This window comes from Sciurus vulgaris (assembly GCF_902686455.1).
Source record: "Sciurus vulgaris genome assembly, chromosome: 14".
Classification (NCBI taxonomy): domain Eukaryota; kingdom Metazoa; phylum Chordata; class Mammalia; order Rodentia; family Sciuridae; genus Sciurus; species Sciurus vulgaris.
In genome coordinates this window covers 16094000-16117922 of record NC_136475.1, presented here as the reverse complement: position 1 = coordinate 16117922, position 23923 = coordinate 16094000, and the positions used below count along the sequence as shown (strand labels likewise).

Sequence of the window (23923 nt, the reverse complement as noted above, 5' to 3'; positions counted from 1 at the left end):
AAATTACCTGACAAATATTTAACCTGCTCTGTCTTCCTGTCTGTAGCTGCTGCTTGCTCTCTGACTAGTCTGGCCCTCCTCTTACACATTTTGCCAACCTATTGGAGATTTTTTCTTGGCCCACAGGAACCACATCAGAGACTTGGCAAAGGTTAACTCCAGATTCTCCCAGTCAACAGGCAAAGTGGAAGAGAAAGTCACCAATGAGAACATGAAACTCAGAGTCAGAAAAAAGCTTGCTTCAGTCTCATTTCTCTTGCTGACCAGCCTCTTTCTTACTAGCTTTTACTTAAACTCCAGAACCTTCGCTTTCTCATCTATAACATGAAAGATATAGAATCAATGCAAACCAAGTCAGAGAATTCTTTGGAAAATCCTATGTGATAATACTTGAGAAGGAATTTTATAACCTATATAGAAAACAGATTCTTGTATTCTATTATTTTTGATGTTTTTCCCTTTTCTTTAGATTTTAGTTGTAAAAGGTATGCTCCTAGGATTCTGAGTCAGAAATTGGAAGGCCATATATCATAAAAGCATTATTGTGCATGGAAGTCCAGGGCTGCAGGGATATTGGTGCAGTGATACTTGGTAACTCCACAAGTATTAGTTGAACCCCTACTGTGTCCCAGCCCCTGGGGACAAAGAAGTGATTATTATTGTCATAACTTGAAATTGCAAGAACTTCCCTACTTAGCTGCCAGTGCTTTTTCTAGAACTTTCTCAACATGTGATTCTCCTGCTTGAAAACCTATCTTCCAAGTATACATTAATTTATTTCCACACCCTTTACAATGCGCTTACGATTGCTGTCCCACTTGATATGTACTAGAGAAAGAACAAACACCTCTCTGTTCATCGTTCATTGGTTTTTTCCATTTGGGCTTTGCTGCTCACATACATGCTGTGCTTCAAATGTTTGTACATTCAACTGACTGATTCCTTCATATGTTTCAAGGTTCTGCGTAGACTTAAGGAAGTGTCCCAGCCTCAGCTACCTAAATGTCCCCTGTGCACTGTGCCCGGTGCCATAGAATGGATCACCACCCAGGGCCTGTATTTTTAGACTGAGAACTTGCTGAGTAAAAGAACCATGTCCATTCACCTGTGTCCACACCAGCTAGAGGTCAAAACATGGAGGCTACTTTCAACAAATACAGAGAGGGATACACGTAATCACCTACTTAGTACAAATGGCCATGCATGGAAATGGTGGTCCATGCCCACTGCTCTGGGGATAAGAAGAGGCCAATTCTGCCAGTGAGCACGTGGTGATTTAGCTCCATGGGAACCACTGCTTGGGAGTGAGCTGCAGCATACTCAGTGGCAAAATGTGGTGGGAGAGGTTCAAGTGCAGGAATCGGGAAAGAGCATGGTTATTTAGTGGGTGGCCAGTGGGTAGAGGGGAAATAGCAGGGAATGAGCCCAGATCAGACCGTGAGACGTTGTAAGCTTTATCCTAAAGACCAAAGGGAGACACTTACAGATTCTAAGTAGGGAAGAGACAGGTATAATTATATTTTAGTTCTTACTTTACTATGGATGCACTAAGAAGTAATTGTTTCTCAGTTTTCATTCTTTGTGTTATTTATGTAAACCCATTTACCTAATATTTTTAATCTAAAATTTATTGTTTATTGGAGTTCAATTTAAGGAGGAAACTTTTCATTTTGCTCTCATTCACAGAAAAATCTATTATAATTTACACACACACACATACACACACACACACACTCACAAATGTTTTTTAAAAAATTCATTTAGATACCATTCCTTAGGACACCATAAGTTTTCTAGAATATTCTCTGGGGAAATACTAGATTTAAACTCTCTTTGTGGTTGATCAGGTTTGTGTTATTTATCTCTACATATAATGTTCTTATATGTAATGTTAGGAAATGCTTCTTATTCCACATAAGAACCTTATAACACAGTTTTTTGGTTTTTAACACAAGGTCTTATGATCTGTGGGATGTCTTTATTCCAGACTGATCATCCTTATCTCTGGTTCAAATTTATGAAGATTTTCATAGCTGCAATGATTATTACTCAAACTTCTCTAGTTTAAGAAAGGTATTTAATTTTCTTTTCTTTTGCACTAGAATGGAAAGCTACTTTCTGCGGAAAAGAGAAGCACAATCCTAGTGAATGAAATCTTTACCTTTCACCAGGGCATGTACGTGTGTGATTATACTCATCCGGATCTTGCTGGCTTGTATACAGTCAGAGCGGTTGTTCAAGTGAGGACCATTGGTGAGTGGAATTTTTCTTACAAGAGTTGAGATCGGAACTCTACTTGATAAAATCAAATTATCTTCATTTGCCTTGGTGATTTTTTTTCCTCTTTGGAAAATAAAAGGGATAGTCATACACTTGTAAACATTAAGGCTTTGAATGCGGGCAAGCATCAATTTTCCCATCAACCCCAGATTCCATCCCTCGGGGAAAGCTAAGTTCTGACCCATGCTCAAGATGTCACAGATTGGGTTATTCATTCATTTCTCCCTGATTTGCTCTGGTAATAAATTTAAAAGCATATTTCTGTGTTATCCACACCCTCCCTGCCCCCGTATAGTCACTATCTTGTGGTTTATACCCTTTGCACTTGAACTTTTATGCTTTTGCTGCATATGTATGATCTGTTAAAAACCAGAATATTGCTTTATGTTATACAATATTATTTGTGTCATAAACACATAGTATTATACCAAGGTATCATTTGTCCTTCATCAGCAATGAACAGATTCTCATTATTCCCAAATAACATCTGGTATTATCAGACTTTTTGGATTGGCATCAGGTGATGTTTCCTTAATTTATACTTCCCTGACCAAGAACGAAGTTCAATATCTCGTCTTATGTTCACTGCCTTGTTGTAGTTCTTTTTCTGTGGCTCATCTATTTTTGCCCCAACTTTCCCCTTAGGTCATTCTTAATAGATCTGCAAATATCAGCACCACTAAACTATAAGATATAATACATTGTAGCATGATCTAAGTGGTTAAAACTTAGGATAACCAAGTTGGTCACTAATGCTGTGTACCCACCATCTTCTGAGCCACTGACTCAGGTCTTAGGAAAGATGTCCATCAATTATTACATCCTCTACTTTTCCTTCAAGTTAAAATGCACATGGAGCTCACGAGGACCTAGTTAAACACTCCTGCCAATCCCAGGCCCTCCGCCTTTATCTACTTCAGATCTCTACCATTTTATTTTGTAACAAATTGCTCCTTAGAAGAGAAGTTGGAGCCAAGCACAGTGGCTTAGGCGTATAATTCCAGTGACTCAGGAGAATCACAAGTTCGAGGTTGGCCTCAGCAACTTAGCAAGGCCCTCAGGAACTTGGCAAAATCCTATCTCAAAGTAAAAAATAAAAAGGGCTGGAGATGCAGCGCAGTGGGTAAGCCCCCTGAGTTCAATCCCAGGCACCAATAAATAAATAAATAGTGAAAACATGAAGAGAAGTAGGAATATGAAGATCCTACTTTCACCAATCTCTCCTCCAAGTGATGTGTGCATGTTTTCACTCAGATCTCAATCAGTCCTCCACATTCTTCATGCCATAACCTATTTTTCTCCCCCAAAAGACACTTTGCATCTATTTCAATCAAACTTTCTCTCATCCATCCTGTCTTCCTCGTTAACTCATCCATTCTTACTTTCACTCATTCCCATACAAATGCATATGGAAGTTCTAACGTGCGTATGGAAGTTCTAATGTGCGTCAGACTTGGAGATAGGGATGTAAGAAGGAGAACTTGGACACTTTCTCTGACTTCTGAAAATGTATTGTTTTGTGGGACAGGTGGATAGGAAGAAGGAGACCACAATACAGGGTAATGGGAGGAAGTGGGCAGTAGGCATGCAGGGGGCTCACCAGATCCAGACCTGGGTGAGCAGAGTCCAAGTGAAACCTGAACAATGAGGACAAAAGATTTTAATAAAAATTGGAGAGATGCCATTCCAGGGAGAGGGAGAAGCACATTTGATGGCCAGGAGGTGAAAGAAAGCACCATGTAGTTTTAGAAGAGAAGGGTCAGTGGAGGGGAAGGTCAAGCAGGATTGATCTTACAGTGTTCTGATAAGTCTGGAGTTTATCCAAGAAACAATGGAGAGCCATTGGGGGTATAAGTGGGGTGGGGGGTGGCTGCCATGAACAGAAGTGCATTCAAGACTGATCACTGTGCCTGTTAGGTAGACAATGGATTTCTGAGACAAGAATGGAGACAGAGAGGAAAGTTAAGAGGTTTCAGTGATTAAACCTAACCCTAACCCTAATGCTAATTGCTGAAGGGGACCCCAGCTAGGCAGTGGCAGTGGGGATGGAGAGAAGTGGATGGATTCCAGAAATATCTGAAAGGGTTTAGTGATTGAGAATAAAGAAGAAAAAGAAGTGCCAAGGTCACAAGGGCCAAGCTTTAAGTTGGGCAACTACATGTATTTTCTGTAACCCACTGATGTTGCTCACAAGAGGGAGAGCAGCAGATCTGATTCATGTTCTTAAAAGATGCCTCTGGTTGCTCTCTGAAGAGACTTAGTAGAGGTAATTGAAGTGGTTAGATTTTTAAGTCAATAGAACGTGATGGAACATGATTTTTTTGTAGAAGAACATGACTTCATGTGGAATATATTTTATGCAAATGGAACATGATTTTATGTAGAAGACAGAAAAGGGAAATTGAGAGCATTGTAATTCTCTGACTAGGATAAGTTGATAAATGATAACACTAGTTAGGATAAAATACAGAAGAAGAAGACAGTCTGAGGAGGATGTTAAATATTAACTTGAAAGGACTTTTAGTCATCCAAGACATGATGAAAAATAGGTATTTGGACACCCGAGTCTGGAGATGTTAGGGTTGAAGACATGAAAGTGAAATTGTTCAACTTCACATGATATCTAAAGCCAAGGAACAGGGTGAGATCTCGGGAGGACCTAGATGCAAGCCCTGGAGTGTTTCCAACACTTAGAGAAGTGGCAGAGAGGAGGAAAGTACCCAAAGAGCATGAGCACATGCATGGGCAAGGGGCTATCAGTGTAAGAGAAGAGAGAAGGGCAGAAGTGAACTTGGCGATGTAGGGAGAGAACCTTGGGAGCAAAGACCTTTGATTGGGAAGAGTCCTACAGCGTGGACTGCCATGTGGACAGCAGCGCCCGTGAGGGAACAGCAGGGCAGCTGGGAGAGGAGTGATATTCCACAGAGGCGCAGAGGAGGGGAACACACAGGACACAGGAGCTAGGGACGGAGGTTGAGGGTGAGAAGAGGGTACAGAGACAAGAACGGAGAGGGCTTCTAAGGAGGCGTGGCCCACAGCGCGCACTGCCACCCACCAGTACATATGTCACCCAATGGATTAGGTGGACTTCAGCCAGGGCAGCTTTAATGGAGCAATGAGGGAAGAAATCAGACTGTATGGGAGGTGAGGGACTAGAAAGAAGGGAAGGAAAGAGAACGCATTAGGCAGGAATAAGGTGGGGTATGCTCCTTTCCTCTTTTTTCCTTAAGTCAAAGAGACTAGCCATAGATAAATACTGATGAGAAGAAGCCAAGACAGAGAAAAAGAAGGAGAGAGAGAGACAGACAGACATTAAAGATTCAAGGCAGATGGCATAAACGAGGAAGAAGTTCTGTGAGAATTAAGATGACGTGAAGAGTCAAGGCCATGACATTTCCTTTAGTAGGAGACAGGACACCTTCCGTAGGAAATTTGACAGGGGGGCATATTCGAAGGTTTGTGGCAGGAAGATAAGCATAACATGACTAGCTAAAAGCCAGTCTCTCCTTCATTTTACAACAAGCCCTGAATTTAAGGATGGAGGGGGTGAACTCAGATCTGCTTGGCAGTTTCTCCCTTCCATTGGGTTTCTCAGCCAAAAGGAACCAAAAGGAAACCTTGTGGTAGAAGATACACACGAGGCCTCACGTCTGCAATGGGTGAGCAGATGTGGAAGGAAATGTATCCAGGCAGGTGTGGATTACTCAAGGACTAAGGTTTCCATAGCACCTATATTCTGGTCACAATCACTTCAGGGGGCAAGTTTCACAGGGACACCTGAGATCCAAGACTTGTGGATTATGGAAACAATTTGGGGAGGGAGCACCAAAACATTGAGAGGAAGGTGTTAATGTCACACCCCAACTCTTCAGCAAGCAGGCCTTCAGAGGTCCCAAAGCAAATAACGATTTCGATGCTCATCTTTTAGTGGAAGACACTAATTTCAAGCCAGATATTCTGGATCCCATCAAGGACATGCTGGAAGTAGAACTGGGTAAGTTCGTCAATGTTATCACCCTTGAATGACACTGGGCTTTTAGAGCAGGTTTAAATGATAAGGAAAAGAAGATTGAGGTTTTGATTGAAGCAGAATTGGGTATGAATCTTAATTCAGCCCTGCCTAGTTCTGTGATCCCGCACAATTTCTAAATCCTCCTAAGTTCCCATACTTACATCTGCTAATAGACATCATAAGCCCGACTTGACAGGGCTTCATTGAGTATTATGAGGCAATGGATGATAAATGGATGGTGCATTGACACCATCAATAGTTTAGGTTCTCCTGGGAAGAGGGGGTTGTACATGTGGGTTATGTCCATTAATTTACCACACTGAGTGGCATCAACCCTTACAAATATGGTATTTGGTCTGGTCTTTACGAGAAATGTAGTGGAAGACTACAACCCTTGTGCAAACATATTCCAAAATGGTGTCTTTTGTCGGGGGTACAGGGAAAATTGACTTCCTCATAGTCTCCTTTCATTTTGTCAAGTTCATTAACATTAATGTCTTTCCACAAAGCCAACGAATTGACACATTTAACACCAAATGGTTTCTTTTTCAATAAAATATGTGCTCTCTTAAATGCTGATGTAAGATTTATCACTATAGAAATGTAAAAAGAGCCACTAAGGTGTAATATCACTAGGTGGTCATAGAAGCGTGTCCTGATGACAGAAACATCATGAGAATGGAAGGAAGGAGAAAGAAAAAGATTCACTCAAAAAATATAATCAAGTTACATATGATAGGACTGACTTTTAAAGCATTGTTGGTGGGAAAACTTTAAGATGCAAAAATTAGTTTTCAACTGGAGTCCTTGAACATTTCCTGGTTAAATACTCTTTGAGGCAGAGCATTTCTGGCTATTTCTTTTGGAGAAGGTAGAAAGAGGGTAGTCTAATAACAAACATGTCAATCCTTGGTTCCTTGTTCATAAAAAAAAAGCTGAGTATCTAAATAATTTTTTCTTTACATGACATGTTACAGAAACTTCATGAATTCCACTTAATAGGCAAACATTGGTTAGTAAAATGTTCTTTACTAATACACTGTGTATTAGTCTACAGTGATGTTAAAGACCATGCTGGTCATGAAAATCCTAATTTCCCTAATGTCCTACTCAAACCACATGTGACTGTGTTAATCTTCATGTTAAGAACATATTGTTAAAGTTTTGAGATAGGAGCCCTGCCCATTGAGCAAACACGCAAGGACTTTTGTGTTTCTTAATGAGGTGTGTAAACATCTGGTTATTTCTGGTGCACCTGTTTTTCCTGCCAATCAGGCAGGAATTGTCTTCTAGCCACATCTTCCTCCCTCAGTGGGCAAAGCTTTCTCACATCCTTCCTTCCTGTTTCCTCCGACTTGTTCATCAGGAAAGCCTTTAACCCTTCACTGCAAAGCACGATTTGGCTCCGAAAGGTACTTTAAACCTGTGATAAAATGGTATATCCAAGATGCTGACCTGTTGTGGGAAGTCTCAAATTCTAAGAAGATCAGGTAAGAAAAAGAGTCTTTGCCACCCAGACTCTGCACTGTGACCCTTAGAAATAGCTAAGATGCACAGGTTGATTATACGCAGCGGGGTAGCCACTAGCACCACCTAGTGGTGAAAACAGAAACAAAGTCGTGCATTCGTATGCTCATTTTAAACCGGAGGCCTTGCAGTTTCTGATGCAGACAGAATGAACCTGCCGTGCATGACAACATTTGGGTCAGTGAAAGATCCATATGTGGTTTGTCTCATCCAGTGACTTCAGAACTTTAGCTTGTGTTAAAGTGGCTCCCATGCTCCCGCAAGGATAGAATCAGCTCAGCTTGTCATTTAGTAATGCATCACTGTGTTGCGGTGTCACAGTGTTTTGCTTTTGGTGCTGGAGAGCACATCCAGGGTCATCTGGTGTGCTGAGCAAGCACTCCACCACTGAGCAGCACCCCAGACCTTCAAGTGGTTTTAAAGCTCCGTTCGTGCAACAGTTTGAAGAGGCTGCCTTGCATATCAAGGTGTCCAGCAGACGGACAGGCTGGCTCAGTGCTGGAGCAGAAGTAGCACATCCAACCAATATAAGAGGAGACCCTGCCACAGCCCATTGTCACCAGTGCTGTGAGTTCAATTTGCCATGAGTTCAGGGATCCAGATTTGCAGAATCATTAACCATTGGGAAAATATACAGAGGAGATGACATCATCACGCAAACTTGACAGACACAGCACAGAAGATATTTGAAGCAATTTAACCTGGAAGAGGAGACTCAGAAGTGGATTATCGGTCCAGAAACACCTTCAGGTGAAGTTAGACTGAGTTATTGCTCTCTGGAGCACAAAACCCAGATCAGTGGATAGAATTTACTGGTGAGAGAGTTTGACCAATAGAAAGGAAAACTCTAGACATTCAAAGCCATCCAATGCCTCAAAAGTCTAGTCGATTCACGCCCCTGATTGGATGTGAAATTGTCCCTCCTTTCCTAGGCTACAATCCACTGTCAAGGATGAAGTTCTTGAACGTGTTATCTTTTTGAAAAATGTCACTCGGAGTCATCTTAGGAGAAAGTTCGTTTGCTTTGCCCAGAACTCCATTGGGAACACAACCCAGACTGTCCAACTGAAGGAGAAGAAAGGAGGTAAGCCCGTAAGGTCGACCCCCATGGCAGGGAGCTGCTTTTCCTGGAGAACTCTATATAATTTTCCTAGACAGCAGTAATAATAGGATAGTAATGAATATTTCCAAGATGTCAGACACTATTTTAAGCACTTTACTGTGTTACCCATTAATACCTTCGCCAAAGCCATGACACTAGTAAATGGCAATATTCAAAGCTAGGCCTCTGAACCCACACTCTGTGAGTGAAAAAGGCTGCCACTCACTCACTCGTTCTTTTGCTCACTCATCCACTCATTCTGCAAATCCATTCAGGGTGTTCCCTAGGTGGTGGACATGGTGCTAAGACGAAATTCCCTCGTCTGCTGACCTTTCTTGGCTTCCAGAGAATATGCTGGATTCATGTTCTGATGAGGGAGAACAGAAGAGGAAAGGAGTCATCTTTCTCAGTGTTCCGAATGATATGTGTGTAACAGAGATGGTAGCCTTTTAAACAGCTAGAGTAGAAATTCCAGGTAAGGAGCTGCAAAATGGTTCCTTCCTCTGACTTCCCTGGTAACCAGGAGAGACGGGGCTTCTTCTTCTTCTTTTTTTTTTCCCCTGCACAATATTATTGTGAAAGACAACTTTCAGGTTAAAATCAGCATACTACAGGTTAAAATCAACATACTATAGGTTAAAATCAGCATACTACAACAACACAGCCACATCAATGTTTATAGCAGCTCAATTCACCATAGACAAGCTTTGGAACCAACCTAGGTGCCCTACAACAGATGAATAGATAAAGAAAATGTGATATATATATATATATATATATATATATATATGAATGATGGAATATTACTCAGCCATAAAGAAGAATGAAATCACGGCATTTGCCAGTAAATAGGTAGAACTGTAGAACTGGAGACTATCATGCTGAGCGAAATAAGTCAATCCCCAAAACCAAAGGCTGAATGTTCTCTCTGATATGTGGATGCTAACCCAAAAGTGAGGGTGGGGAGGAGAAGGATAGAAATTCATTGGATTAGATAAAGGGGAATGAAGGGAAAGGAGAAGGGATGGAAATAGGCAAGACAGTAGAATGAATTAGGCATAACTTTCCCATCATTATATATGAATACATGACCAGTGAAACTCCACATCACGTACAACCACAAGAACAGGATCATAATTAGAATAAAGTTATACTCCATGTATGAATAATAGGTCAAAATACACTCTACTGTTGTGTATATCTTTTTTGAGGAATATAGGTCAAATTTTATTTATACCATTTATGATGTGTCATCCAAATGCCTTGCATTCTATTACAGTACAAATGCAGTATTTATTTATTTATTTGACCATATATATTACTAAAGAGGTTCCTGGGTCAGGGAAAAGATTCCTATACCAATAGGGTATATGTAATCAGTAGGCATAACATTATGCTTTCAACTGAAAACTTAGAATTTTGGAAAATTTATATCTGACACTTAGATCTCAACAGCTAAACGGTTAAGATTTTTTGGGTGAGTTTGGTGGTAATAGACACAAATGTGATTTTAAAAATATTCTACAATAAAATATATCAAGTTTTAGGAGAACCAAATAGCAGTAAAGAAATATTTTCCAAGTGACAAAGTATGATGGTATAAAACCCACTAAGAGTGTAAGATATACCAGTGATTTTTAATGCAATTGAGGATGAAGAGTTAATTGGTAATAGTTTCAGATTCCACGTTGCAATTAACCTTTAAGAAACTCTTACTGGGTTTTAAAAAATTTGTTTTAATTAGTTATGCACAAGAGGAGAATTCACTTTGATATATCATACATAGATGGTGTGTAATTTCTCGTTCTTTGGTTGTCCATGATGTAAAATCCCACGGGTTGTATAGTTGTATATGTAGATGGGGGTAATAATGTAGGTATATCTCAAAAGAACAAAGTTTTTTTAAAAAAGAAATTCCAGGTAAGGAAAAGCTTTCAAATTTCTTTAAGAAGATGCCCAGAGAGGTAGTTGATGTCATTTGTTCATTCGGTGAATAGATGACTAGTACCAGCAGGTCCTAAATGGCCTGGTAGGACCAAGTGCATTCCTGGCCTGAAGTGGGTGCTCAATCACTAGGCAGGCCTGTGGAGCTCTTGTGTCAGGAAGTGGGGCTGTGCCTGGTCTCAGGAAGTTTAGATTTGCATCGACATGACAGTCTGTAAAAGCAATGACACTGGAGTCAGGACGATGTGAATGGGTTGTGTGCAAGTTTGTGGATGAAAAAGTGAATTCACTGGCCATGAGAGGTTTCTCAGCTCTCCCCATCAGGGGCTGCCCAGCCCCCGGGGTTCTCTAGAGTTTATTGCAGATGGTTCCCTGCAGACTGGATTTAAGATATCCCAGATTTAGGGAAAATGCTGCTGCCGATGGCTGTGGCTTTGATGATGGGGCAGGAAACGGTGTGGGCAGGCCCCCAGGGTGGGCCACACGGGGCTTGGCCCAGGAGCGCGGCCTCTTCTGCTCACGGCTCCCCGTTCCCCCCAGTGGTGTTCCTGTACATCCTGCTGGGCACTGTCTTGGCCCTGGCAGGCACGCTGGCGGCAGCTGCTCTCTTCTACACCTACTGGATTGAAATAGTGCTGCTGTGCCGAACCTACCGGAGCAAGGACGAGACTCTCAGGGGTAAGACGGCCCCAACATGCCACCCTGACGTCCCCCTCAGGGCCCAGTCAGACAATGACAGACCAAGACTGTAGGAAAGTGCCGCCATGACCCACTGGACCTGCTCCCTTGGAGCTATCTTAGCGGGGCATTCCAGATGTCCCAGCTCAGGGCATGAGGGACACTCAACGGTTTCCTCCAGGTCTGGTGGCCTCGCCTCAGGGAAGGCCGTCACCAGGAATCTTGTAGATGATGCTATTGTGGGATTTGAAAACACTCTCTCTGCTAACCAACCTAAGACAATATGGCAAATAACATCTCTGTGCCTCAGTTTCTTCATCTATAAAACAGAACAGCCATGGCACCTTTAGGGTGGGATACTGGCAGAGCCTGTTAAAACGGGAGCAGCAATTACAATAGCACCTTAACAAGTAGAAAACCCCAGCACACGCTAGCAATTGTTTCTAGAAGGCAGAGTGTTACACATGCCTGTCATGTGTGTTAGCTGTAGTTCATTATCTTATGAGTCAAACAGGGAAGGATAAAGACCTGTGTCCAAAACTGAACCTCTGGAAGATGTTCCAGTTGGCCACCCAGGTGATCCAGCTTAAGGGTCGCATTAGATATTAACTCAGTTAGCCTCGCCTGTGAGACGAAGGGCTTTGTAACAAGGGAAATGTCCCCAATCATGGAAAGTTCAATGAAAGAAGTACTATTACTATTAATGAAGTGTCTGTCAGTTTACACATGAGCCAGATAATAATGTTCACTGACATTTACTTCTTTAGAAGAGCTGCATTTGTAGGTTTTTTAAAAAATCTAGAACTGAAATTCTCACTTTAGAATATTTGCAGTTCTAGTGAATGAGTCTGAGAAGTGGAGAGAGCAAAATCCCTTTCTGCTTGATCTCAGGGGTAATGAAGTATCTCACTGGGAGGCCTCTCCACATTCCAGAAACAACAAAACAACCACAAGGAAATCCCACTCTCTTTAGGCTGATTATTGAGGACACATTCTAGAGATCCAAAAGTTGAAAATGTTTTTGAGACGTATTTTTTAATTAATTTTTTGAATGGGGCAAATTATTTAATCAATGCCTTCATTGTTTCCTTAGACTATTTCATACTGTTTTGCTGAAGTTTTACCCACCTTACAAATCAAGAGTTAGTGTGTAAGAGTCAATCAATGGGGGCTGGGGATGTAGCTCATTTGGTAGAGTGCTTGCCTCTCAAGCACATAGGCCCTGGGTTCATCCCCCAGCACTGCAAAATTAAAAGAAAAGAAAAGAAAGAGTCAATCAACTGTGAAACTTCTAAACGTGTCTTTTCTCTTTCTACTTTGCAAAGACCACTTTTTAAGTAAGCAGATCTGGAGGCGGAACCCGTTTTCAAGCACAGTGATGCGGCGCCCTCTGCTGGTCAATCTGACGCTTTCCCCAACATGAATACTTCGAAGCTAAGGCTGAATATTCAAACCGCAGTCATAAAATATTACATTTGTGGAGGATCTAGGAGGTCAGCGAACACTCCACTCTCCAGTTTGCTAAGGAACTTTAGTTTCCAGACTATAAAAAAAAATCCTGGTGTATTGATATTTCACCATGGAAATAGAAGGAATAGGGATGGATAATTATGGTGCGCTACACCTTGAAATTGAGTAGCGCTTACCGGCCAGCCACGCCCCCTGAGCGTCCTCCTTCCCACCTGGGCCACGAGGTGCATCACAGATTAGCTTCCAGGACCTTGGCTCTTTAGCACCCTCCTGGCTTGACGCTTGTCCCTTCCTTTTATGTTGCTGGCGCTCCCATCCCCTGATGCCTCTTCTTAGGTCCACATGGAGAGCGTATACTGCTAAACAGCTTGAGCTACCAACTAATTTTAGTTGTCAGTGCTGCTTGGTAGGAGTTGTGAAGTGCTGCAATACAAACCAGGTGCATTCCATTCCTAAACCTGGTGAGTTAGCTTTTGGAGTTTTCTAGTTCTTTCAGTTAGTTCTTCAGTATGCAATCAATGTACATTTGTGATAACATAGACAACAGAGGCAGATGAGACCTCTAAAATATCCTGAGACAAGTTCTATCGGGTTACTTTACCATTTAGAAGCGAGGCCAATGGATACAAACCAGACACCAAGCACATCAGATACATTATCTCATGCAATCCACATCAGCCAGTGGGGAGTTACATCATCCTCTTTTCGCATATGGAAATTTAAATATAAGTACAGTCATCGTCATTTAATGACAGATTCACACTCAGAAATGTGCCCCTAGGCAATTTTGTCATTGTGCAAATATTGTACAGTGTACTTACATAAAGGTAGAAATTATAGCCTACCATACACCCTGGGTGTCCTCCACTATCTGATGTGTGTGTGTGTGTGTGTGTGTGTGTGTGTGTGTGTGTGTGTGTGTTATAGCCTGTTGCTCCTAGGGTCATGGTGAACAAAACAACATGAGATTAATCAAGCACAAGAAAAAATAATGTAACCAAGAGAATGGGCAAACACCAGGCATGTGTCTGCTGCTGGTGTAACACAGCATCATATTTTATAGTAAATTTTTTGTAAGTAGAAATAGTACTCCAAAATTACTATGAAAGTATAGTACAGTGAACCCATTAACCAGTGACATGACTGTGTACTGGGTGATGTCCTGCACCTTACTGTACTACTTTGACACATCAGGCAATGCAGTGGGTTTGTTTACACCAGCATCACCCCAGACCCAGGAGTGATGCTTTGCACCATGAGCCTGTGAGCACTACTGCATCTCAGGAGATGGGTGGGTGTTCTTCAGCTTTAACCTTATGGGGCTGCCCTGGTGTATGCAGTTTGTCACTGGGATGTCTTTGTGGGGTACGTGGCTGTAAAGGTGCCATCAGCTCTCTAAGGGGCTATTTTCCCTCCTACAGATGCAGCTTGCTGGGTCTTTGCAGAGCCTCCCTCACTGGCTAGTATCACGCTTTGATGGAGCAGACTTCTCTTTGATGTGTAACTTAGGAGACAGAGACAGTGCAGAGGCAGAGAAAGCTCAGAGGCCCTCCTGAGAGCCTGAGATTCAATCACGGGAGGCCCCAGCTGTTTGATCTGCCCCGGTGCAGAAGTGCTTCATAAATTAGAATTCAATTTGGGGGGACAACCAATACCTCTCAACATTGTGATTTTGAAATGGATGCAGCTGCTGGGTTTTATTATTATTATTATTATTATTATTATTATTATTTCTTGAAATCCATTTCGCCAGGATTAACCATTTGCTCCAAGCATCTGTTTGTGGTACCACGATAGTAAAACACTGTAGAGGGCTTGTGGTTTTTATTGCTTCTCTTCCCCAGATAAAAAGGAATTTGATGCTTTCGTATCCTATGCAAAATGGAGCTCTTTTGAGAGTGAAACCTCTTCAGCTCTGAGTGAGGAGCACTTGGCCTTGAATCTGTTTCCTGAAGTTTTGGAAAACAAATATGGATACACCTTGTGCTTGCTTGAAAGAGATGTGGTCCCTGGAGGAGGTATGTCTGGGGAAAAAAGGGCAGTTCCCTGCAACCCTTAGGTTTTTTTTGTCATTCTTTCTGTTGGGACATATCTTCTGGTTGGTTTCGTGGACCTAGATCATCTTGGGTAACGACACAGAAGAATGTGTCCAGAGACACGCACCCTCATCAAAAGAATCCATTTCCAGAAGGATGCTAGGGAGGCTGCCCGGAACAAAGACCTCTTTCCTGGATCCTTACTGGGCAGTCATCTCTGTCATCCCAAAGAGGTGGTCCTTCTGATTTCTGGAACTCTACCCTCAACTGGGAGCCACCCAGGAGATGTCCCAGCATCCTGCCTCACTCACTCATCTCCTGGGACATCTCGAGACCCCTGGTCGGCCAGCCTACTGATGAGCTTTGTTTCTAGAGGATTGGCAATTTGGCCAAACAGAATGCAAGGAGAGAGGGATGAAATTGAGAATCACTAGATACTAGAGTATATTTTCAGAGGCCAATAGAGGGGACATCATAAAAGTGACAGAGTAAGGCGTGTCTCCCTTCCTCTGTAGAGAACTCCCTGGGTGGTTCTGGGAGGTTAAGATGACTGACACTCAAGGTTTAACTTTATCCATGGCAAATCACTGAACTCTTTATTTCCAGTCTATGCAGAGGACATTGTGAGTATTATTAAGAAGAGCCGAAGAGGAATATTTATCTTGAGCCCCAACTACATCAACGGATCCAGTGTCTTCGAACTCCAGGCAGCGGTGAATCTTGCCTTAGATGATCAAACGCTAAAACTCATTTTAATTGAGTTCTGTTCCTTCCAAGAGCCAGAGTCTCTACCTCATCTTGTGAAAAAAGCTCTCAGGGTTTTACCCACAGTCACTTGGAAAGGCTTAAAATCAGTCCGTCCCAATTCCAGGTTCTGGGCCCAAATGCGCTACCACATGCCTGTTAAAAACTCTAAAAGATTCAAGTGGAACCAGCTCAGAATTAGCTCAAAGTTTTTTTTATATTTTTCCGCTGGAAAAGACTCCATGAAACAGAAACCACTGGGAGGAGCTCTAGCCTAGGGATGCCCAAGCAGCCGGAAACCCTTTCCTCTCCAGCCCCGGGAGGAGAGGTGTGGATGGGCAAAAGGCTCACACGGATCAGCTAACGGAAAATTGAGTGTCCTTCTGCCAGCCCCAAGCAAACTTGACAGGCACTGGGAGAGGACCGAGTCTGTGGTTTAAAACCATTGATGTCCCTGACTGGACAGGGGGAGAGTGATTCATCAGGCAGCCCACTGAAGGTTTTCCAAGTCTTCTGAGCCCAATCAGCAGATGCAGCTGCTTCCTCTCTATGGCTCTGGACTGTCCTAGCTACTGTGTACCCATGGATTCATGTTCATTTGCAATCAAATAAATATTATTTTATTAGACACGAGTGATTTAATCTCTGCCTAAAGCTTTTTCTGAGTAGTAGACAACTTCTGCTCCATGTTCTCCTATCAAGTCTGGAGCATGGAACGTAAAAACAAAGGCAGGGGACACAGAGAAGGCAGGGGTATAGTCAGCCTGTGATGGGAGCTTGTGGGAAATGACCCCTCTGAGCACAGGAAATACAGGTGCTTCTAGATTTGCGATGGAATGACATTCTGAAAAACTCAGGGTGTGTCGAAAATGTTGTTAAGTTACGCATGTGTTTAGTGCACTGAATCTACTGAACATCCTAGCTTAGCAGTGCAGCACACTGTCACACATTGGTTGATTCCCTGGGTGACATGTGACTGGCCCGGGATCTGCCTCACTACTGCTGCCCCACATTTCAAGAGAGGGTCAGACTGCATATCACTGGCCCCCAAAAAGATCCAAATCCAAAATTTAAAGTCTAGCTTCTACAGAACGTGTATCACTTTCGCAACTTCGGAAAGTCGAGAAAAATCACATTGACTATGGAGGAAAGAGTCCCTTCCTTTGGGCTGATGCAGTATGTGTCAAGATACAGGCTTGGGGACAGAGTGGTGCTAACTTCAGTTCCTCCTTGTCCTGTTGGCCAGAGACCCTTATGTTGAGCTAAAAGTGTGTGACGGTTGTCTGGACCACTGGAGGCAGGGACCAGCTGGGCCAAGATAACTCCCCAGTGAGGAGCCAAGGAACGCACTAACAGTTATGGAGTGGGAGGTCAAGCTGAGCCTGGGAAATTGGTGTACACACCAGTTGAAAGGCAGGAGAACGGAGCTGGGACAGAGCCTTGGTGTGAGTTGCTGCCGAGGTCGGCAACCTTCTGTGCCTCATGGTAACAAAGTGATAGCTGGAGGGCCAAGTCCTTGTTCCTGATGGACAAGGCTAATTTCACTCTCACGAGTTTGTTTCCTTTACAAGAGTTCAACCTGCAGTTAAAAGAGTGTTCTGGTCCTATATGGGCATAAAACCTTTTCACGCTGTCTTTCATGATGGAGGGAATGATTCATCATTGGGGCAATTAAGGAAAGCAGTTCCTAACTGATTCACAGGCAGTGCGTCCCAGCCACTGGTCTGGATGCGGTCCAAGTGCAGAGCGGGTAAGTCCTTGTCCTGTGGTCACTTGGTGCCTGTGTGAAACGTTTTTCTGATCTTTCTTTACGGAGGCACCCACATCATAAAAACCTCTGTGGCTTTGGCACCAAGCAACATCCTTGTTGGAAGTTTCAGTGATAAAGTTAAAGAGGAGAGAAAGGGTATAAATTATGCCTGGAGGAAGTCTCTTGTGGGAAGGATCATTGTGGGGTCTCAGCAGGGAGGAACCCACATTGTCTTTGGGCTGCTGTGCTTTGGCCGTGGCAGGATCCCTGGTGTTCCTGCCATCTTCCTTTTGACTTAGAATCCTCTTTTGTCTCGTGCATCCAAGTCCATGTTTAAAAAAAAGCAGCTACTGTGACAAAGTTACCGGAGGTCCAGAGTTCTGTCCTCAGTGTTAGAGAGAGAGCCTCAGACTTGTACAGACACAAAAAGAGAAATACCTAACTCCGATAGTTACCAAATGCACTCCTTCCAGGTTAGTAAGTATATGAAGATGAAAAATTAGCATTCAGTACAAAAGGTTATTTATATTTCCTATATGCAAACCAACCAAAACAAAGCAAACAACCAAAACATATTTTCTACACATAAGAGACTATAATCCAACAGCTGGACTCAGTGAAATACAATTAGAAAAGAGTATTATTTTCTCACCGCATCTTCTAAATAAGAGGCCACCAATCTGGTTCCTGTTATCCAAGGATAATTGTCATAGTTCTTTCTTTCGCTCTGAAAAAGTGTCCTAGTTTGGAGGATGAGGCCCCCCCTGCCCCCCAACACAGCTGTGGTCACTCCTTACTGGCTCTGTGATCCCTTAGGTGAATTTCACAGCCTTTCTGGTCTCTGTTGGATGTTAATACTGAGATTTGACATTTATATTGTTTCTAGTTGGTCATTTCAGGCAAGATGGAGTAAATACATGCCACCCTGATTCTCTCCCTTCAGCCATAAAACCTGGGAAAATGCATAGAAAATCAATGTGAGCATTCCAAAAAGTCAGTAGAAGCAAACAGACTGAAGAAGACAAGAACTCAGTTTCATGATTTGATTTCTTCCTGTTCTCTCCTGACTTAAGGGCAGTTAAGGTCAGGGGTCAGGGGACACTTAACGTGTAGTTTAAACCCCCAGGGGTGTTAAGGATGACAGGGTTGTAGAAGACCTCTGGTCTTGGCTGGAGCACTGGGCAGGGTTTCCTGGTCTTTCTTGCTCCTGTTTGTTTTTTGTTTTTTGTTTTTGTGGTGCTGGGTATCGAACCCAGGGCCTTGTGCTTGCAAGGCGAGCACTCTACCAACTGAGCTATCTCCCCAGCCCTTTCTTGCTCCTGTATAACTCCCGCCCCCTGGTCTTTCACTGCCCAGATGTTAGGTCATGCTGTGGTCACAGCAGCAGCATCAACACAAGAACAGAAAAACGGGTCCTCAAAGCCTACATCCCTCAAGAAGGGGGATGGCCCACTTTGGTATAAGGTGCTGTGTCCCAGGAGTGTGTGGCAAACCTCTTCTGTATTTTGTTCTCTCCCTGGGCCATTTGACTGTGGGAAGTATGTTGCAAATTTGAATAATGAAGCCCTAGCACTCTGGCCCGAGATCTGTAATAAGTGGAGACCTAGAAAGTACCGTGGAGGTTGCAGGCAGAGAAGTGCAGGACAGTGAACCCAGAAAGCTGTTCATAAACTCTTAGCTCCATAAACACCACGCTGCATATAGGTGAATGTGACCCTAAATGGAATACTATCAACCTCGAGAACTGAATTATGGGATTGACTACTTCCTGAGTTTCAGATGAGTCACTGGAAGGTGTGTGTAGATGGGGTGTGTCCAAATAGAACTGAAAAACAATAAAATAGAACTGACACTGAAGTTATAAGGGTGCCTAAAGTTTGGGGCCTTCTCCAACTGGATCAATTGTCTACTAAAATAAAAATGGCCTTCTACAAAGATTAGTGTTGGGAAACATTGAAAGACCATGATATGGTCTGTTGAAAGTAAAAAAGAAAAAATATTTTCTGATAGTATTTTTAATGTAGGTAGATGTAATATGTAAGTTAGCTACAAAATGAAGGAGGGAAGATGGAAAACTATGTGTTGTTAGGATATCTACATACCACATTCTGACAGAGACAAATTTTCCAAAAAGACATGATAATCTTAAATCTGTATGCACCTAACGACAGTATTTCAAAATACATAAAATAAAAATTAACAGGACTGAAATTCCACAATGATAATTGGGACTTCACTTAACATTTTTCTCTCAAATATTGATTAAACTGGTAAAGCGAAATTCAGCAGGGATGTAGAAGAACAGAGCACCACCATTTAGTTGGTGTTTTTCTGGATCAATTGACAATTACAGAACTCTTCTCCCAACACCAGCAGAATACACATTCTTTCAATGTACACATAGAACAGATGTCAAGACAGGCCATGTCCTAGACTATAAAACAAACATTACAAGAGTTAGAAACTTGAGGTTAGACAAAGTGTGTCTTCCATTCTTAATGGAGTTAGACTAGAAATTATTAACAAAAGATGACAGGGAAATCTTAAAACACTTGGAAGTTGAACAACACATTTCTAAATCAATCCACAGATAAAAGAGGAAGTCTCAAGGGAAATCAAATAAAATTCAAATACAGAAAAGTGAAAATGCATTTTATCAAAATTTGCCAAATGAGACTAAATGAAGCCATGCTTAGGAATGTATATTATTAAAGGCTTATATTAGAAAAGGAAAATATCTCAAACTGATAACTTGAACTTCCACTAAAGAAAGTAAAAAGAAGGAAATGATACAGGTAAGAGTAGAAATCAATGTCATTGAACACCAGAAAACAATAAAGAAAATCAATAGCACCAAAAGCTGTTTGTTTGCTTTTACATTACTGAGGTTTGGACCCAGACCCTCATATACACCAGGCTAGCACTCTATCATTGAGCTACATTCCCAATACCCAAAGCTGTTTTTTTTAAAGATCAGTAAAAATGATAACCATTAGCCAGACTGACCAAGATTTAAGAAAAGAGAAGAAGAAGGAGGAGGAGGAGGAGGAGGAGGAGGAGGAGGAGGAGGAAGGCACAAAGAATCAGTATTAGGAGTCAAAGAAGAAATTCCACTACAGACTCCTCACATGGTAAAAGCATTAAAAAAAAAAAAAAAAAAAAACTATATATACTGTAAGGACAGAGCTGAAATGAAATCAACAAATTCCCCAAAGATATAATAAAAATTTCCACAAGCTATAAAAACTCAGCTAAGATGGAACAGATAACCTGAATTGGTCATAACTATTAAAGAAATTGAATACCCACTTTAAATTTTCTTGAACAGAAATCTCTAGACCCCAATGGTTACTGCCTAATTATACTATTTGAAGAAAAGAAAACTTCACAATTTTTCTATAAAAATTCTTCCAGAAAACAGAAAAAGAAGGGACATTTTCCAAGTTAATATATGAGGCTGAAATTTTAATAATACCAAAACCAAATAGTGAAAGTATAAGAAAAGAGAACTATAATCAATATTCTTCATGAACAGTGACAAAAAATATTCAAGAAGACAATAGCAAATTGAAACTAGCAATATGTAAATATAATATGCCATAAGCAAATGCATTTTATCCTGGGTATGAAATATTGGTTTAAAATATAAAAATCTTTCATTGCAATCCTCCATATTAACAGTTTATGAAAGAAAAACCATATGAACACAGAAAGTAATTCCAAAACAGCATCTGACAAAATTTGCCACTTTTAATTATAAAACTATTTACCAAACTAGGCATAGAAGATAAATTTCTCATCATGATAAATTTCTCTAAAAACAGAAAAAAAAAACTACAGCTAAAAATCATGCTTAATGGTGAAAGATGATATACTTTATAATAATGAGAACAAGGCAAGACTATTCACTCTCAGAATCATTTACAACTTTGTATTGAAAGTCTTCGTCAGTGTAATAAGACAAGAAAAACTAAATAAAATGCATACAGTTTGGAAGTAAATAAAATTGTCCTCATTCTTGAAGCATAATTTTCTATGTAGAAAATCCAAGATTACTAAAACTAATTCCTAAAACTAATGAGTTTAGTAAGTTTTCAGAGTAAAAGCTTAAATGTATTTCAATCTCTATAGACAAACAACTAATAACTGAGAGTTGAAAAGTATTACCACTTACACTAGATTAAAAAAAGGGAGGGAGCAAGAAAGAAACACTTAGGTATAAATCAACAGAACTGCAAACATTCTTTATGCTGAAAAACTACAAATTGCTTATGAATTAAAGGATAATTAAATAGATGAAGATGTATAGCCTGCTTGTTGACGTAACAGCCAACATATTCTCAAATCAACAATTCTCCCTAAATCCATCCATGTAGAAACTTTACACAATTCCAAGCCATATCTTAGCAGCATATTTTATAGATATAGGCAAATATATTCTAAAATTTATGTGGAAATACAAAGGTGCTAGAATTACCAATGCAATTTGGAAAAGAAAATAAAGTTGGAAAACTCACACTACTCAATTTTTTGAATCATTATAAAGTTACAGCAGTCAGGACAAGACAGTAGAGGTTAAATAATAAGTCAATGGAAGCAAGTAGAGAGTGCAAAATATATCTCCATGAATATGACCTGTCAATTCTTGACAAAGTTCAATGGCAATTTAATAAAGGTTAGAATTTTAAGCAAATAGTGTTGAGTTCTCTGGACATATGCATACAATCAGAGGGAACCCCATGCTTTACACATAAATGTACTCAGGATAGACCACAAATCTCAATGTAAAATGTTAATCTGTAAAGCTTTTTGAAGAAAACCAGGAGACCTGGAATTAGGCAGAGAATTCTTAGATTTGACACCAGAAGCATGATCCATAAGAGAAAAAGAATGATAAAGTGGATTTCAACAAAAGTACCTGTTGTTATGTGGAAAACACTTTTAAAAGAAGGATTAAAATTGAGATTTAAATTGATAAAAAAAAAATTGGAAGTAACATCCCTAAAAAGAACTTGTATCCAGATATAAAGATCTCTAAATTAGATAATAGTAAACAAACTACTGAATTCTAAAAGAGTAGAGAGTTGAATAGACTTTTTACTGAGACCATTCATTAGGAAATGAAAATTAAAGCCGCCATCACGAAAACTTTATAGCAGGCACGCCTGTCATCCCCGCAGCTCGGGAGGCAGAGGCAGGAAGATTCTGTGCTCAAAGCCAGCCTCAGCAACTTAGCCAGGTCCTAAGCAACTCAGCGAGACCCTGTCTCTACATAAAATATCAAAAGGGCTGGGGATGTGGCTATGGCTCAGTGGTTCAGTGCCCCTGGGTTCAATCCCCAGTACCAAAAAATAAATAAATAAAAATTCTTCATACCAAATAAAATGTGCAAAGGTAGAGTGGCAGCGGAAAAGAAGAGATCAAACTTACAAAATTAAATGCAAGTGAAGATGGGAGCAATTGCAACTCTCGCACAATGCTGGTGGAAATTCACAAGGGTGTGACCACCCTACACAACAGCTTAGCAACTCTTCACCTGCTTACTGCATGTCCACAAAATCCCAACCCTCAATATTTACCCCAGAGAAATCAAACGTATATGTTCACATGAAACCAATATGCAAAAGTTCCTGGTGGCTTTATTCATAGCCACCAATACCTGGAAACAACTCAAAGACCTTTAACCAATGTATGTCAGTTTATATCCAATCAGAAGACAGAAATCACACATATTTAATATAAATAAATGCTTGTTGGATATAAGAGATCAATTTTAAAGATGTAAATAGGACTCCAAAGCGGACCTTGGGGCTAAGGCAGAACAGAAAGACAGAATTGGAAGGGGTCTCCTGGACAAGGCTGGATCTGGGACGTTGTTAGGCAAGGTCACTTTCCCCACTGAATGGCATCAGCTAGTCCGTGCTTGCTGGGACCCTTGAAAGCAAACCAATGGGACAATGGCAAACCCTGGTCGGGGGACAGACATGCAGCATGAATCAGGGCATGCCAGGGAACAAGCCGTGGGAAACAGAGTTTTGGGAGCAAGTGAGCTGCAGTGGACGTGGGCCACACTGGGGCATTTGGAGTGCTGTGTGAGTGTGGAACTTGTGGTACACAGGCTCACATTCGGAAGATGTGGGGAGGCGGTCACCTGGCCCAAACGAGGACCATGAGGTCACTTCCATTGAGTGCATATCCAAGGCAGAACACCAAAAGAGGATCTCACACATACATACTGCAAAGCATGTGCCAGGAAAAACTAGCTGTATAGCTGGAACCAGGAAGACCCTCCTTCAAGACTCTGCCAGATCCTTCTACTGAAGAGTCTGAGGCTGTGGTCACTGCAATGGATGAATGATTCAAAAGTCCAATGCTTTACT

General features: G+C 41.4%; 1 protein-coding gene across 6 annotated transcripts in view; it reads left to right on the top strand.

The window, feature by feature from the left end:
• IL18RAP (interleukin 18 receptor accessory protein) overlaps nucleotides 1–16421 on the top strand; it is a 32231-nt gene extending 15810 nt beyond the window's left edge. For 4 of the 6 annotated variants that reach the window (XM_079110361.1, XM_079110364.1, XM_079110362.1 and 1 more), the window contains 7 exons: nucleotides 2103–2253; nucleotides 6209–6274; nucleotides 7659–7782; nucleotides 8752–8903; nucleotides 11406–11543; nucleotides 14858–15031; nucleotides 15656–16421. In XM_079110361.1, coding sequence (XP_078966487.1) covers nucleotides 2103–2253; nucleotides 6209–6274; nucleotides 7659–7782; nucleotides 8752–8903; nucleotides 11406–11543; nucleotides 14858–15031; nucleotides 15656–16071 — 1221 coding nt within the window. In that variant the 3' untranslated portion in view covers nucleotides 16072–16421. The remainder of the gene's footprint in view (nucleotides 1–2102; nucleotides 2254–6208; nucleotides 6275–7658; nucleotides 7783–8751; nucleotides 8904–11405; nucleotides 11544–14857; nucleotides 15032–15655) is intronic. The other 2 variants (XM_079110365.1, XM_079110366.1) reach the window with 2 other exon arrangements.
• Nucleotides 16422–23923: the final 7502 nt, after the last annotated feature.